Here is a 16479-nt window from a genome sequence, read left to right as displayed (position 1 = left end):
CCTTCCAACCCCTCCCATTCTGTGATGCTGTGAATGGCTCAGAAGCTGCTGCCCCTCCTTTTCTCCTCAATGGGCTGTGTTTCAGAATGGATTCCTTGAGCAGTAAATGAGCACTTTGGTGCTTATTACAATATCCATTCAGGGCTGGCTTCTGCTGCTGCCTTCTACCAAACAGTAATTATTAGCAGTTAAGGTGCCAGGAAGAACTAATGCTCTGAGCTGTGTAAGCAGCAGTAATAACAGCCCAGGAGGCACAACTGAGGCAAAGCAGCAGGAGGATTTCCTTTCTCCAGGGAAATGAGAGGAGAGAAAATCCTCAGGAGCTGGTGCACAGGAGCTGTGGCTGCCTGGGCAGGAAGGACGTTGGGCAGGGAAGCTGCTGAGGGGAAGGCAACAAAAATAATCAGGGCTGCTGGTGGGTGCAGAGGCACCAAGCAAAGGGTTTGGGTGAGGGATGGTTGGGTCCAAAGTGGAGCAGCAGCACATGGCAGCATCCAAGCAGGGAAGTGAGCTCCAAGGGCTCAGTCTTGCCTTGGCATTGTTGCTCTTGGTTTGTTTGCTGAATGAGTTCTTTTTTTCAGACTGAAATGAAGTTTTCTGTGATGATTTCAGTCAAAAGAGGGGAAGGTGTTCCTGCTGGGTCTGATGTGTGTCCTTGCAAGCAGCAGGTTTGGGTCCTGGTAAGCTGTTGCTGCCCAGGCTTTGGACACAGAGCAGCTATGAATGGGTGGTGGGTTTAAGGCAGAAGCCTGAGGCCTTACCTGCAGCCAAGGGCACTTAAACCAACCTGAGTCACCTCTTGGCATGTTGAGGTTGGCCTTGAGAGCCACAACTGCCACTTGTGGTTGGTAGGATGGATGTGGGGCCAGGGTGAACAGCCAGGGAAGCACCCAGAGCTGAGCTGTGTGAGGGATGAGGTTCTTCCTGTCCCTGGAGAAGGGGAAGGCATCAAGCCCCACATCTCCTTCTGGGGAGGAACAACCTCCTGCAGCAGGACAGGAGACGGGGGACCTGCTGGGAAACAGCTCCACAGAGAAGGAGCTGGGAGTGCTGGGGGACAACAAGTTCCCCATGAGGCAGCAATGTGCCCTGTGGCCAAGAAGGCCAATGGGGTCCTGGGGTGCATGGGGAAGAGTGTGGCCAGCAGGCTAGAGAGGCAGACTCTTGTCAGTAGTGCAACAGGCACAAAGTGGAACCCAGAAGGCTTCATCTGAACAGGAGAAGAAAGTTGCTTGGTGTGAGGGTGCTGGAGGCCTGGAGCAGGCTGCCCAGAGAGGTTGTGGAGTGTCCTTGTGTGGAGAGCTTCCAACCCCCCCTGGGCATTGTGCTCCTGGGCAAGCTGCTGTGGGTGCCCTGCTGGAGCAGGGCTTAGACTGGATGAGCTCCAGAGGTCCCTTCCAGCCCACACTGTGCTGGGGTTCTGGGATGCTGAGCAGCCCCAGCCCCAGCCCCAGCCAGGTGTAACCCCTTTATAAACTCCATCTCTGATTGATGTCCACATTTCTCCTCACCAAGCTGCACCACAAGCCCCAGGGCCTCCCTCCACAAAGGCTCTCTGGGCACACTCCCTCTCCCCCATGCTCTCATTCTGGAGAAGATCTGCTCTGTGAAAGTGATCCCTCTGGTGCCAAACATCTCCACTTCCTCCTCCTTCAGCAGGAAGAAGCCATCTCCTCTGCTCTGTGGTAAATCAGTTTCCGGGGAGGTTGAGCAAGCACAGCCAGGTGCCATCAGCACCCAGGCCCTGGCTGAGTTTCTTCACTTGGGTAAATCAATGCTGTGCCACTGGTGCCAGTGGAATGCCCCTTTAGTGCCCCTTTTGTTTCCATGTGGGGGCAGGGGTGCAGGGGGAGGCAGCAGCAGGGCAGCTCCATAACCCCCCCCAGAGGCACTCAGCATGTGATGTGCACACAGTAGTGAGGAGCTGCTGGGCACAGCCACCAGGGCAGCTGGCACCACTGTGAGCCTCACTGTGCCCAGCTGCTCCCTGTCCAGAAACCACATACTGGGTTGGGTTGGAAGGGACCTCAAAGCTCATCCAGTTCCAACCCCCTGCCATGGGCAGGGACACCTCCCACCAGCCCAGCTTGCTCAAGGCCTCATCCAGCCTGGTCTTGAACAGCTCCAGGCAGGAGGCATCCACAACCTCCCTGGGCAACCTGTGCCAGTGTCTCCTCACCCTCACTGCACAGAATTTCTTCATAATCTGCAAGCTAAATCTGCCCTGATCTAGTTTCAAACCATTGCCCCTCACCCTGTCACCACAGGTCCTGATACAAAGTCCCTTCCCAGCTCTCCTGGAGGCCCTTCAGATACTGGGAGGCTGCTCTAAGGACTCCCTGGAGCCTTCTCTTCTCCAGGCTGAACAACCCCAACTCTCCCAGCCTGTCCTGGTAGGAGAGGTTCTCCAGCTCTGATCATCCTCTTGGCATCTCTATTTCTTTTGTCAGGGCAGGGTTCCAGGGCTCTGTTGGGAAATGTGATGTTCCTGCTTAGTCTGGAGCAGCCAAAATCCCAGTGGAAGAAATGTTTTGGTCTAACAGAGGCTTTTCATTATCATGGTGTTGCCCGAGCATCTCCTCCCTGCCCTAGTGGTAACTTCAGCTCTGCTGTGGGTGAGGATGGAGATGTCTCTGGAGATGTTCCAGAAACCTGTAGCCATGGCACCTGGGGCCATGGTTTAGAGGCCATGGTGGTGCTGGGTTGGACTGGATGATCTCAGAGGCCTTTTCCAACCCAAACAATTCTGTGACTCCATGGGATAGGTGAGGACTGTGAACAAGTTAAAGGCCTAGATTTTGCTGTTTTTTGCCCCAAAGCCTGTGCTGAGGTGCCCAGGCTTGGGTCAGGTCTCAGTGGGCACAGCCCCTGCCCCCCTCATGCACACCTCTAAAGGCTATCTCATGACTTGGAGCACCAGGGAGGAGAACTTGTCTGGAGTAAGAGCTGCTCAAGGGTCTCAGCCAATAAAATGTCAGTTGGAGCCTTTCTGGTTAATCCTTTGTGTGAGCCTCTGGGCTGCAGGCAGCTGGGGCAAGGCAGAGGTGGGAAAAGCAATCCCTGAGGAGACAGCACTGATGCCAGCTGCTCCCAGCAGTGTGTCTGGAGCTGGTAAGGAACAGGAGTGTGAGCTCAGGATGTGCTCAGGGGCCCAGATGGGAAACTTGTGAAGGGTCTGGAGACCAGGGCTGGGGAGGAGCAGCTGAGGGACCTGGGGGTGTTCAGCCTGGGGAAGAGAGGCTGAGAGGAGACCTCATTGCTCTCTACAGCTCCCTGAGAGAAGGCTGGATCCAGGTGGAGGTTGGGCTCTTCTCCCAAGGAAGAAATAGAAGCCTCAAGTTGCCCCAGGGGAGGTTTAGGTTGGAGATGAGAAGAAACTTCACTGAAAGGGTTCTCAAAGACTGGAGCAGGCTGCCCAGGGTAGTGGTGGAGTCCCCATGCCTGGAGGTGTTTCAAAGAGGCAGAGGTGTTGTGCTGAGGGCCATGGTTTAGCACCAGATTCGTAGATAATGGTTGGACTGGAAGGGCTTCACCAACCCAAACCATTCTGTGGGTCTGCAGAAGCCCCTGGTGCTGTGTAAGCCTCCTGGCTGGGATCTGAGGCGAAATGAGGCAGCCTCCTGCTGCCCTCTGCTGCCCGCAGTGTCTTCTCCTGTGACGGTGTTTCAGGAGCTCAAGGTGAGCTCAGTGCTGGGGCTCAAGATTTCACTTCCCTGGTGCCAATGTTGTGCTGGGGCAGTCCTTACAATCCTGCAGTAAATACAAACAGGCTCTGCACATTTTCTGCAGCCAAGCCAAAGGTATCAAATGCAGACAAACCCCAGGAGGATTGCCCACAGAGGATTTTGTATTAACCATGGCTTTCTTCAGGCCTCAAGGTGGAGAATGCTGGGTAAGTTTCCAGTCACTAACTTGCTTTCTAAACAAGCCAGTTAATTTTTACCCAATTCCCTGCTTTCCCACCCCCTCCTCTGAACTCTGTGCTCCACACAGACCAACATTCCCTATGGAGAGCTAGAGCTCCACAGCTGAAATTTGTTCCACCTGTGAGGAGTTCCAGAGCAGACACTGAGCCTTGCAGGTCTCTAGCCACACATCAAGAAAAATATGTTTGAAGAGGCTGATTTTACCAAGCCAGTTCTGCATGGAGTCTTCAGAAGGCACAAAATTATGGAATGGGTTGGGTTGGAAAGGACCTCAAAGCTCATCCAGTTCCAACCCCCTGCCATGGGCAAGGACACCTCCCACTAGCCCAGGTTGCTCAAGGCCTCATCGAGCCTGGCCCTGAAGACCTCCAGGGCTGGGGCCTGGAAGCTGTGGAAGAAAGAACTGCAAACTCAATTGGATGTTTTTCATATTTTATTAATATTGCAGTAACTTCTAAATTAGTCCCAAACTGAACTTCCTTCAAACTTCTATGCTAGGAAAGCAGACATTAGGATTGCTGTGCATCTGTAGAGGAGATTCCAAATCTGCTGAGGCCAAGGGGAAGATGCACAGAGGCTGTAATGAATCTTGAGTCAAGCACAGAGAGAGTGAGATGAAGCGATTTCAAATAAATCATAGCTATCAGCCAGTCTTCACAACATCTCCACAGGAAAACTGATTGAACATGAGTAAGATGAATTTTCTATTTGGTAGAAGGGCAGTGGACAACAGAAATAAAACCAGGCAAACAACAAAATATATATAACAACATATCTTGAAGCTGGACATGGACTGAGTTGTTCCTTTCCTCCAGAGGCTTCTGTGCCACCAGTTGATGGAGCAACACTCAGGGCAGTGTCTGGGCTTTTAAACCACAGTGAGCACAGCCCAGCACTACTGAGAGCTGGCACCAAAGAGGTACAAAGCCCCCATGCTCCACCCACCCTGGACTGGGACCAGGCTGGAGATGCACTCACACCTCCAGGTCTCACTTATTCCTTAAACAAATCCTGTGTAGTGCTCAGAGTTAACATCCACCAGGGCAGGAAGATACCTCCCCAGCCAGGTTATCCAAGCCCAAATTCCCTCCCAGTCACCAGTTTCACCACTGCCTTTCACAGCCTTTCTTTCTCTCCCTGCTCTCCTGAGGGAGGTGCTACACAGGATGCAGACTGACAGTTCAACAGCTTTTAGTCTTTCTAATCTAGAGTAAGGGTAAGGGATTGGGAGAGATGCTGCTGGAAAGATAAGCCCCTATCACTTTAAGCAAGTTGGCTAAATGATTTTTGTTGCCTTCTCAGGATTTCCATCACAGTAACTGATGGTGCTTCTTTACCCTTTTGCTTTTCTTTTCAACATCTTTCAGCACATCCTGCAGTTTCTTAGAGTTCTGTGTCAAGAAAGTGAAGCTTTCTTTGACGTTGCTGGTCCCATGCTCCCTACAGATGCTCTCCAGCCCAGCAAACCACTGCAAGATCTTCTCCAGCTCAGCCTGGACAATCTTCTGCTCCTCCAGCTCTGCTCGAAGCGCCTGCCCCGCCGACGCCTCAGCCCTGTACTGCCGCTGCAGCTCCTGCACCTCGTCCTGAAGCGCCTGGAACTGTTCCTTGCTGTAGGGGTACTGCTGGTGGACCTTGTCCTCGGGAAGGAGCACGTTCGGAGGGATGTTTAACACCAGCTGCAGCAGCACTTTTTCCAGGTTACTGAAGAGTTTGTTAAAGTGCTCTTTCATGAAGGCAAAGAATTTCTCCGTGCATTTCCGGATCTGTAAGGGGCTGAGTTTAGAGTCGGGAAACGCATCCAGCTTCTTCAGGATCACGCTCTCCACCACCAGCATCATGTCAAAGAGGTAATCCTGGAAGGCGATGTAAACACGCAGCACGCACGTCTGGGGGCTGAAGCCAAAGAACTGCGCTTCGTAGGCCATAGGATTGACCGACATGGTGATCGACGAGCGCCGGTAAGGAAAGGAGAAACGCGGGCACCAGGGCACAGGCCTAGCTGCAGACAGGACAGCCGAGCCCGCAGCTGAGGGGAAGCCAGGTCAGCCAGGTCCTAGCGCAGGGCCAGCGCGGCCGCGGCCTCCCGCGTCGGTACCCGAGATACCGGGGCCGCTGCTCCCGCTCTGGCGCTGCGGAGCGAGGCCGGCAACAGCAAGCAGCTAACCGAGGGCCCCGACGAACCCAAACACTACCACCACTACCGCCGCCGCTTCCCGCCTCGTTTGAACTCCCTCAGCAGGGCATCCTTGCCGGCAGCCAATCAGTGGCCGCGAGGGTAACGTTCCCGCCCAATCACCAAGCCCCTCAGCACTCGTGAGCGGGGACAATGAGGTAAATGAGCCAATGAAAGAGCGCCGTGGTGGGGAGCTGTCGGTGCCGATTGGCTGCGGCGGGGTCGGAGGGCGGTGCACGCAGGCGCAGAGGCTCGGCGGAAGCGGAAGTGGCGGCGAGGCGCTAAGATGGCGTACCAGACCTTCCGGCAGGAGTACCTGCAGGTGCCGCCCGTTACGCGGGCCTACACCACGGCCTGCGTCCTCACTACCGCCGCCGTGGTGAGTGGAACTGGTCTCGGTCCAGCCGTTCGTGCTGGCCGCGCTCCCTCCGGCCCGCCCCGTCTCACACCCACCTGAGGACCCGGCCCGGGGCTGGTGGGCGGTGGGGCTGGTTCCACGGAGCCTGACAGAGCCGGCGGGACGTGGGGAGAAGGAGGAGAAGGAGGGTGGCTGGGACGGGGACTGAGGCTTGTTGGTGGGGCGGGGAGAGGAGAGGAGTGTGCTTGGGAAGGGATTACCTCAGACACTTCCCCCGCCCCAGGGTCGGGACTCTTTTTCTCAGAGCTTTCTGAGCAGAGGGGAGCCCCTGAAAGCAGCGCTTCCAGGGCCACCACTGCCTCCCGCCCTGTAACCGGGATATGAGCAAAGCACAAATAGTACTAAGAACTTAAGGGGGGCAGATGAGGTTACCAGGAGTGGCTTTTGCTAGAAAGCTCAGTGTGCTGACTGCTAACTTGGGCTCTTCCAGGCCCAGAGAAAGGAGCTTGCCTGGGAGTATGTAGCTTTTTCCTGGGTTGTTGATTCTAGCATGTGTTCTTTTCTTTTTCAGCAATTAGAGCTTATCACTCCCTTTCAGCTGTATTTCAACCCCGAATTAATATTTAAGCACTTTCAAGTAAGTGTTGTCTAAAGTGTGGGAGGGTTTTAAGTAACCTGTTGGGTTTGCAAGTGCTTGTTATTGGAAAATTGAGGGTTACAGTTAGTTATTTTCACATTGAAGTTACAGCTCAAAAGCTGAAGTGCTGATCGCTGTGTCCTAGCAGAGGTGTTACTTTCACTGACTGTAAGAGAGATTTCAGTTGCATTGTGGTTTGCTTTTGCATTTGGGCACTAAAGAGGAGTTGTCATGTTTAAATCCCCTGTGGTTGTCTCGTTTGCAGGTATGGCGCCTGATCACCAACTACTTATTCTTTGGACCAGTTGGCTTTAATTTTTTATTTAACATGATCTTTTTGTATCCTTCACCAAGTTTGTGCCCTTCCCTGGGAGAGCAGAGCTCCAGGCTGTGGGTGTGTTACTGGATGTGGAAGCGGGTGAGAGTTCTGCTCTGCTCCACCATGAAGCCCTGGAGAGTTTAGCAGTGCTGAGTGGACATCGAAAGAACTTCTTCCCAAATTCTGCAAGAACTTTGCTGTTTGTTCTTGTGGTGTCAAGACTGTGGGACCAGCCTGACCCTTCAAGTTGGTTCTGACATAGAGGAGAAAATTCCCTGTGAAAATTCTCCTGGGCCCACCCTCTCTGCTGAGCTGGAGAGGAGCCAGCGGGTGAAGGCCATGGATGCAAAGCTCCTATCTGAGCTCATGTGTAATTGGATCCTTTTCTACTTCCATCTTTTATTTAAACTTCCTTGCACTCAGTTTTTCCTGAGCTGTGCCTGCAGATACCGCTACTGCCGGATGCTGGAGGAGGGCTCCTTCCGAGGCCGGACGGCAGATTTTGTGTTCATGTTCCTTTTTGGAGGACTTTTAATGACCGTATCCTTTGTGGGCCTTGAAACCCCAAGCTGCTGTAGCGAAGCTAAAGAGAAGTCACTGAGAACTGCAGTTGTGATGTTGCATTTCACTTCTTGTTCTGTTTGTAGTAGGAGGGCTGTACCTGGAATATCGCATCCGGCTCTGGGCTCCCCAGTTCAAGAGGGACAGGGATCTACTGGAGAGAGTCCAAGGGAGGGCTCCAAGGATGCTGAAGGGACTGGAGACTGCCTGGGGAGGAGAGGCTGAGAGCCCTGGGGCTGTGCGGTCTAGAGAGGAGAAGGCTGAGAGGGATCTGATCAATGTCTATCAATAGCTGAGGGCTGGGGGTCAAGAAGGAAGGGACAGAGAGAGGCTCTGTGCCCTGTGGTAGGCCAAGGGGCAATGGATGGAAACTGCAGCACAGGAGGTTCCACCTCAACATGAGGAAGAACTTCTTTACTATAAGGCTCACAGAGCGCTGGAACAGGCTGCCCAGAGAGGTTGTGGAGTCTCCTTCTCTGGAGACTTTCAAGGCCCATCTAGATGTGTTCCTGTGTGACCTGTACTGGATTCTATAGTCCTACTCTGGCAGGGGGGTTGGACTCAAAAGATCTTCGGAGGCCCTTTCCAGCCTCTAACATCCTGTGAGCCTGTGGCTGGCAGTGTTTGTTCAGTTTTGGATGCTGTGTGACTGTTGCTGTTAAATGCTAGGTGGCCTTTCAGGATTTTCACTGCTTGAGAGGATTATGGAAATGAGATTATAAAGAGAAAAGGGACTGCTCAGGTGTCTAATCCTGCTCAGGCTAAGAGCAATGCTGTCAATTCAGTGGTTTCATGCTAAATTATACTGTAAAGGGATTAGTCTTGCTGCAGGCACCCACGATCCTGCTGTAGCTGTTGAATTCGATTGCCAGCATCATAGAATCACAGAATGGGTTAGGTTGAAAGGTACCTTAAAGCTCATCCAGTTCCAACCCCCTGCCATGGGCAGGGACACCTCCCAGCAGCCCAGGTTGCTCAAGGCATCATCCAGCCTGGCCTTGAACACCTCCAGGGAGGGGACGTCCTCCTTGGGCAATCTGTTCCAGTGTCTCACCACCCTCACTGTGCAGAACTTCCTCCTGATGTCTAACCTAAGTCTCCCTTGCTCCAGTTTCAAACCATTGTCCCTCATCCTGTCACTCCCAGCCCTTGTCCAAAGTCCCTCCCCAGTTCTCCTGGAGCCCCTTCAGGTACTGGAGGCTGCTCTGAGGTCTCCCTGGAGCCTTCTCCTCTCCAGGCTGAACAGCCCCAACTCTCTCAGCCTACGGGGGAGGTTCTCCAGCCCTCATCTTTGTGGCCTACTCTGGACCCTCCCCAGCAGTTCATTGCCCTCCTTATGTTGGGGGCGGGGGGGCCCAAAATGGAGCACTAACAGGTTTGATTTGCTTGACCCTGGGAAAGCAGAGATAGGGAAGGTGCAAAATGGAGCACTAACAGGTTTGGTTTGCTTGACCCTGGGAAAGCAGAGATAGGGAAGGTGCAAAATGGAGCACTAACAGGTTTGGTTTGCTTGACCCTAGGTAAGCAGAGAGAGGATTACAGGTCAGGCTGGAGAATTCTCCTTGTGTTTGAGCTCCCAGCAGTTGTTTGGTGCCCTGTTTCCTTTAAGCAGCCCTGGCAGCTCTTTGGCCTGTTTGTGAACCTGGTGTTCCTGGGTCAGGCATTCACCATCATGCTGGTGTACGTCTGGAGCCGCAGGAATCCCTACGTCCGCATGAACTTCTTTGGCCTTCTCATCTTTCAAGCCCCATTTCTACCCTGGGTACTGATGGGCTTTTCACTGCTGTTGGGGAACTCCATCATTGTGGATCTTCTGGGTAAGCAACTGCAAGAACCATCAGCATTTATTCCTGTAGTGTTTTACATGAAGTCAAAAACAGTGAGCAAAGAAATCCTCTCAGTGACTCTGGTGTAATGATGCTGGATTTGCCCCAGGCTTCTCTTGATCTCTGAACACTGCAGCGTATTTTGTGCTGTAACAAGGATGGAAAGAGATAATGCTTTGTCTTTTTCTTGCTTGGAGTCAGCCCAGGTTTATAATTGGCTTCTGGGCATCAGACAATTGAGGTAAAACAGCCTCTGTTACTATGTTGATCAGCACCAACAAAGCCATGACTTGAGTGTGGTCAGTAACAACCAGCAGTTTTGTTTGTATTCTGCAGCCTGAGTGATGCGCATTTCTTGCCAATGTGCAGCACTGTTAGTTATATTTCTGTATCTCTCCTCATATTTTTTCTGAATGAATCAATATGTGGGGTTGGGGGGGTTTTTTGGGTGGTTTGTTTTTTTTTTTTTGTCCTGAGAACTAGGGAAGTTGTAAACCAGCAGCACTGAGAGTCACCCTTTGGCTTTTCTCTGTCTCCTAGGTATTGCTGTTGGGCACATATATTTTTTCTTAGAGGATGTCTTTCCCAATCAGCCTGGTGGTGGAAGGCTTCTGAGAACACCATCTGTCCTGTAAGTATTGGGGTCTGGTTTGGAGTGGGTGTAGGAAAAGTGCTTGTGTGGAAAGCTGTTCAGAACTCAGTTGTGTCAGCTGCTGCTAAATGAGAATTGAGGCAGAACTGTGGTGTCTGTACCTGCTCTTTGCTTCAACTCCTGTTGCCAGATGAGGTGGGGGAGTCTTACAGGTGTGTAAGGGGGGGCTTGACTTGTGGAGAAGGGCTAAAGGGGGGTTGTAACCCTTGAGTTCTTTGGCAACAGTTTTTCATTCTTTGCTGACTGAGTTTTGCCTGTTGGTGGGACCAGAAATGTCCCTTCCTGAGGTGTGAGGAGTAGGCATCCTGACTGAGCTATTATGTACACCAAATATCACGGAATCACAGACTTTTCTTTGTTCGAAAACTCTCCAAGATCATCCTGTTCAGTGCCTGGCCTAATATCCAACCCAAACCTCCTGTGGTGCAATTTGAGGCCATCCTCTGCTGTCCTATCACTTGATGCTAGGGAAGATGTATTGTCAGGGTGGCACATGAGAGAGCTACCCATATGAAGAGACTAAAATCCACCTTTCTTGGCCCTGAGGGTTTGTCTTGACTGCACATTTTCCTGGGCAGTGAAGACAACATAAGAAGTTCCCATGTTCCCAAAACTACTCCTCCCAAGTTATCTCTGTTACAGGTGTAGCTGCTTGACGAGTTTTAAAAGGTCTGGGGAAATTCTTTCTTGTTTTGAGTGGGTTTTTTTAACCTCTAAAAAAATCGGGTCTGGCTGAGATCCTGGAGACTCAGCCTGCTGTCCCATGACTTAGGATGGCAGCAGTCGAATGGAGAGGTGGAATGAGCAGCCATTGCCAGGGAAGGAGAGAGCTCAGCTGAATGGTTAACATCAGGAGTTTGTGATCCCTTTTATGGCATCCAGTAATTGGCCCTGAAGTTGCCACTGGAGTCTGCAGGCTCCCCCACACAGAGTAGCTGTCTGTCTGCCCTCAAAGTCGGTGGCCAGCATGGCACAACCACCCTGGGAGCAGGACACTGCTAGGGCTGTTCAAGGGAAAAGCCTTGCTTCTGTTTTCATCTGTAAGATACTCTGTTTCACAGCTTTGGCAAAAGACTTCAGTGTTTGTGTGGCAGAGTTGTGCTACTCCCACTCAATTCCTTTGTGTGTGGAGGCTGTGATCACCTGCAGCGCTGCACAGCAGCCTGCCTGAGAGCAGCCTGCTGAAACCACAGGGCAGTTAAGACTGCAGAAGTTAAGCTCTCTGTGACTTCTAGAATCAGAGATTGGTAGAGTTTGGTAGAGGTTAGAAGGGACCTCCAGAAATCATCCAGTCCAACCCCAGTGCCAGAGCAGGATCACCCAGGGCAGGTCACACAGGAACACATCCAGGTGGGTCTTAAAAGTCTCCAGAGAAGGAGACTCCACAACCTCTCTGGGCAGCCTGCTCCAGGCCTCCAGCACCCTCACACCAAAGAATTTCTTCATGTTGAGGTGGAACTTCCTGGGTTCCAGTTTGTATCTGTTGCTCCTCATCCTATCACGGGGCACCACTGAGCAGTGCCTGGCCCCCTTCTCAACACCCACCCTGCAGATACTTGTAAGCATCAATAAGATTCCCTCTCAGGTTTCTCCAGGCTAACCAGCCCCAGGGCTCTCAACCTTTCCTCACCAGTCATAGTCCAGTCCCTTCATCATCCTCATAGGCTCCACTGGACACTCTCCAGCAGTTCCCTGTCCAGTGCTCCAGATATCCCACCAGAATAGAGAGGGAGAAAAACCTCCTTCAACCCCCTGGCCATGCTCTTCTTCATGCACCCCAGGACACCTTTGGCCACCCTGGCCACAAGGGCATGAGGATTATCTAGAGCTGAACTGACTCTGAGTGATTAAAACATCAAATTCAGACCTCAGGTTAGTTTAACTGCTTATAGAATCAGACTGCTTTGGGTTGAAGGGACCTGTTAAAGCTCGTTCAGTCCAAACTCCCTGCAGTCAGCAGGGACATTCCCAACCAGACCAGGTTGCTCCCAGCCCCAGACAACCTGACCTGCAGTGGTTCCAGGGGTGAGCTGCTGGGTCATACTGTTGATCAGACAAGAACACACCCATGGATAGCTCATTTCTTTTCACTGTAGGCTGTAGCAAGTCATCCTGCCAGGTGGTGGCTGCAGGAATGGCTGTCCCAGGACAGCTCTGCTGGTCACTTCTGTAGGCCTTACACTCATTTAACTTGGCTCCGGCAGCTGAAGGCTGCTTCTGATGGGGGCTACCTTCATGGAAGTGCAGCTCTGGACAGTCTGAGTCTCCACTTACCCTGTGTGCTGAGGCCATAGCTGAGATTTGCCATTTTCACAGCAGGTGTGTGCACACAGGAGGAATCCTGGAGCAGTGTGTGCTGAGTAACTCTTCCTGTAGAACTGTCAGCCTGTGCTCAGGCAGCCACTTAAATCCTTTTATCTCTCTGTGTTCAGAAAGCTGCTTATGATTCTTGTCTTCACTGAGGATTTTTTTGATTCCCCAGAAGCTTTAATTCTCTTTGCTGTTTTAGCAATTTTGGAATTTTGTTCTCTGTGCTGAAGACTCTGAGCTGCCTGTCACTCTGGCTGAGGAGAGAGAATGCCTTTGGCTGTTCTGAGCTGTCTGAGCTGTTAAACACACACAGACATTTTAGATCCCACAATTGCTTGTTTGCAGCCTGGGGTTTGTTTGGTTCAAAGAATCTACCGCATTTTGGCTCTGGATGAAAAAATCTACAGAGAGAGAACCTCTGAAATGGGAAAATAACCTATGAGATGAATCATGATTTTTGTCAGAAATAGAAAACTGAAGCCCCTAATGTCTCAAGTTCTGCCTCTTCTGTGGATTTTAAGCCTTCCTGTCAGTGTCTGCATTTTCTGACAATGGCTTCTAGTGCCAGGATGAGGGACAATGGCTTTGAGCTGGGAGAGAGGAGATTGAGGCTGGAGATGAGGAAGAAATTCTTGGGAGTGAGGCTGGGGAGAGACTGGAACAAGTTGCCCAGGGAGGCTGTGGCTGATCCCCCCCCAGAGGTGTTCAAGGCCAGGTTGGATGAGGCCTTGAGCAAGCTGGGCTGGTGGGAGGTGACCCTGCCCATGGCAAGGGGTTGGAGCTGGATGAGCTTTGAGGTCCATCCTGTGAATCTATTAATCTAAGAATCTTGCTGATGAGACTGAGATCATGACTCTTAATTTGTCCCATTCTCAAGATATGGAGAGATCTTTCATGTCCAACTCACAATTTGCTCCTTTGCCTGTTCTGTGTATTAGTTTGGGTTAAATTAACGAGGTGGGAATTATAAAATATAGTTATTTTTATTTTCCCAAACCCCCACCCCAAAACTCTGTACAAAACTGACAATTATTTACAGGTTCTATTGGGTCATGAATTCTTCCAGGATGCTTGTGGCAATTCGGATACAATTTAGAGAGTTCAGAGACTGGAAAAGCTCTGACACAAATAGCTTCACCCACTGAGAAACCAAAGGCCAACCAATAACCCTTAGGAAGATCTGAGCAGGCCAGGGCTTACTCACGAGGATTAGAGTGGGAATTTGGAGATGGTCCCTGGCTCACTCTCTGCTGACAGGCTCCAGAAACTGTCAGTTTGTAATCCAGTTCCAGGCTCAGGCTTTATCCCAGGGCTCTGGACCAGGCACTGGAAGCAAGGCAGGACAGTGGAGACAACAAGGCTTGAAGTGAGGAGAGGCTTCAGCAGGTGTGAGCAGGGCTTGAGCAAGGCAGATGTGAGCCAGGCAGATCTGAGCAAGCCCCCAGGCTGCCCAGCCACTTGTATATGTACAAATGCCAGAGGTCACTTGGTCCAATGGGCACTGAAGCTAACATGGAGCTGCCCAAAGGGAAGCCTTCTGCCAGGCTATGACCATAAAGGCAGAGGCCAGGACCTCGTCTCTGGGGCAGCTTTCCTGCTCTGACCCCAGCTCAACATCTTGTTTACAGACAGGCAAGGGCCTGGCCCCTTTGGTCCTTTTCCCATTGCCCTGTTGTTGTGGCAGGAAGGAGGGGAGGGAAAGGACCTGTCCTGACATCTTGAGGCCTCTCTGGATTTGCACTGGGCTGTGTAACATGCCAATCAGGGGCAATTCTGCCTTACATGGAGGTGGAATTTTAAACACTTGAACTTTAGCATTTTGATGCTGAATCTTGTCAATCTCTGTTGATTTAGGCACATAATTCTGGACCTGCTTCCAGATGGGTCCTCAATGGGAGAGCAGATGTGACTTGAGTGTAAATCATAGAATCACAGAATGGTTTGAGGTGGAAGGGACGTAGAAAATCATCCAGCTCCAACCCCCTGCCATGGGCAGGGACACCTCCTACCAGCCCAGGTTGCTCAAGAGCCTTATCCAGCCTCCTGGGCAACCTGTTCCAGAATCTCCCCACCCTCACTGTCAGGACTTTCTTCATGGAGCAAGCTGCTTGTGAGAGAGGGTGCTGCTCATTGTGCAGCCTTGGTCTTGCTGTGAAATGCATCATCTAAAGGCAAAAAAAACCCTACCCAAACCTTTTGTGTTTTCCAGCAAAGCAATATTTGACACTCCAGATGATGACCCCAACTATAATCCCTTGCCAGAAGAGCGGCCAGGAGGATTTCCATGGGGAGAAGGTCAGCGCCTGGGGGGTTAGTAACTGCCTGTGCCAAACCCCAGCCTCAGCTGGGAGGGACTGACCTGAAGGAAGTTCCACCCTGGGAGCCCTCTGGTTCCCCATCACAGCAAGGACACTTTTGACAGCTCTCTGGTTTTGAATCCAAGCACTTTATGGAACAGCAGTCAATCCAAGATGCTTCCAAGCTGACTACCAGTGGCTTTCCCAGTCAGGGAATTTTTGAGCTGGTAATAAAAATACAAATCCAGTGGAGCCAAAACCCTGAAACTGGAAACCATCTCCTGTCAACTGCAGTTAGCAAGACCACGAGCACTTGTTTAAAGTGATTTCTAAAGCAATGTTTTTCAAGTTAATTGCTACAGGAAAACACCTAGGAAACTTCACAGGGAGAAACCCAACTTTGGGGGTTTCAACTTACTTTTTTTTATTCTTGGATAAAACAACTACAAGATGGTAGGAAGTGTAAGTCCCAATTTCAATGGCAAATGGTTTTTTAATCTTGAGATGCTCTTGTCTCCAGTCTTGTGTGAATGATGAGAAATGCAACCTGCAGCATAATGCAGTTTTTCACTTTGCTACTTTGGTGTCTGGAATGTGCCTCTGTGTGAGTGTGCTGCAGGCTGAGAATAGATTTTGCTGCCTTTTTCCCCCAAAGCCTGTGCTGAGGTGCCCAGGCTTGGGTCAGGTCTCAGTGGGCACAGCCCCTGCCCCCCTCATGCACACCTCTAAAGGCTATCTCATGACTTAGAGCACCAGGGAGGAGAACTTGTCTGGAGTGAGAGCTGCTCAAGGGTCTCAGCCAATAAAATGTCAGTTGGAGCCTTTCTGGTTAATCCTTTGTGTGAGCCTCTGGGCTGCAGGCAGCTGGGGCAAGGCAGAGGTGGGAAAAGCAATCCCTGAGGAGACAGCACTGATGCCAGCTCTCCCAGCAGTGTGTCTGAAGCTGGTAAGGAACAGGAGTGTGAGCTCAGGATGTGCTCAGGGGCCCAGATGGGAAACTTGTGAAGGGTCTGGAGACCAGGGCTGGGGAGGAGCAGCTGAGGGACTTGGGGGTGTTCAGCCTGGGGAAGAAATGAACTTGCTGAACTCTCCTGAGGAAGTGTTTTATCCACAAGCAGCAAATCAGAGCCTGGTAACAAAACTGATGAGTCCAGACCTGAAATCTTGCTGTCTAGAATTTTTTTTTAAGTGTTTGGGGCAAAGTTGCCTCAGGGTAGCCAGAGATGGAAATTGGCTGAAAACCTTTCTCAGAGGCTCTTCGTTTGCTGGTGGGATGGCTAGGGAGTGGGGATGCAGCTAAAAGCACTGTGGCTGGGATCAAAGCTGGAAGGGCAGAGCTCTCTGTGAGGTGGTGATGTGCCCCTTCCTGAGGAGCCTTTCTTCTTTTTACTAAGTCTTGGATGTGTTTGGGTGGGAA

The 16479-nt window shown here is 51.5% G+C and overlaps 2 protein-coding genes across 4 annotated transcripts; one reads left to right on the top strand and one right to left on the bottom strand.

Moving 5' to 3' along the window:
* Positions 1 to 5236: 5236 nt before the first annotated feature.
* On the bottom strand, positions 5237 to 5869 carry MIS12 (MIS12 kinetochore complex component). Its single transcript, XM_054394442.1, has one exon. It carries the CDS (start codon positions 5867 to 5869, stop codon positions 5237 to 5239), a length of 633 nt encoding a protein of 210 aa, XP_054250417.1.
* A 519-nt stretch (positions 5870 to 6388) lies between these two features.
* DERL2 (derlin 2) lies at positions 6389 to 15367 on the top strand. Of its 3 annotated transcripts, none has more exons than XM_054394210.1 (7): positions 6389 to 6478; positions 7032 to 7097; positions 7363 to 7436; positions 7863 to 7956; positions 9599 to 9794; positions 10344 to 10434; positions 14975 to 15367. In XM_054394210.1, exons 1-7 carry the CDS (start codon positions 6389 to 6391, stop codon positions 15078 to 15080), a joined length of 717 nt encoding a protein of 238 aa, XP_054250185.1. In that variant the 3' UTR covers positions 15081 to 15367. The 3 variants fall into 3 exon arrangements, with proteins under 3 accessions (XP_054250185.1, XP_054250184.1, XP_054250187.1); XM_054394209.1 differs by having other exon boundaries at positions 6389 to 6481; XM_054394212.1 differs by lacking the exons at positions 7363 to 7436; positions 7863 to 7956; positions 9599 to 9794; positions 14975 to 15367 and having other exon boundaries at positions 6389 to 6481; positions 10344 to 10427.
* Positions 15368 to 16479: the final 1112 nt, after the last annotated feature.

The sequence above is a fragment of the Indicator indicator genome, chromosome 30, assembly GCF_027791375.1.
Source record: "Indicator indicator isolate 239-I01 chromosome 30, UM_Iind_1.1, whole genome shotgun sequence".
NCBI lineage: Eukaryota > Metazoa > Chordata > Aves > Piciformes > Indicatoridae > Indicator > Indicator indicator.
The sequence above is the reverse complement of the archived record's forward strand: the minus strand, read 5'-3'. Positions and strand labels throughout refer to the sequence as shown.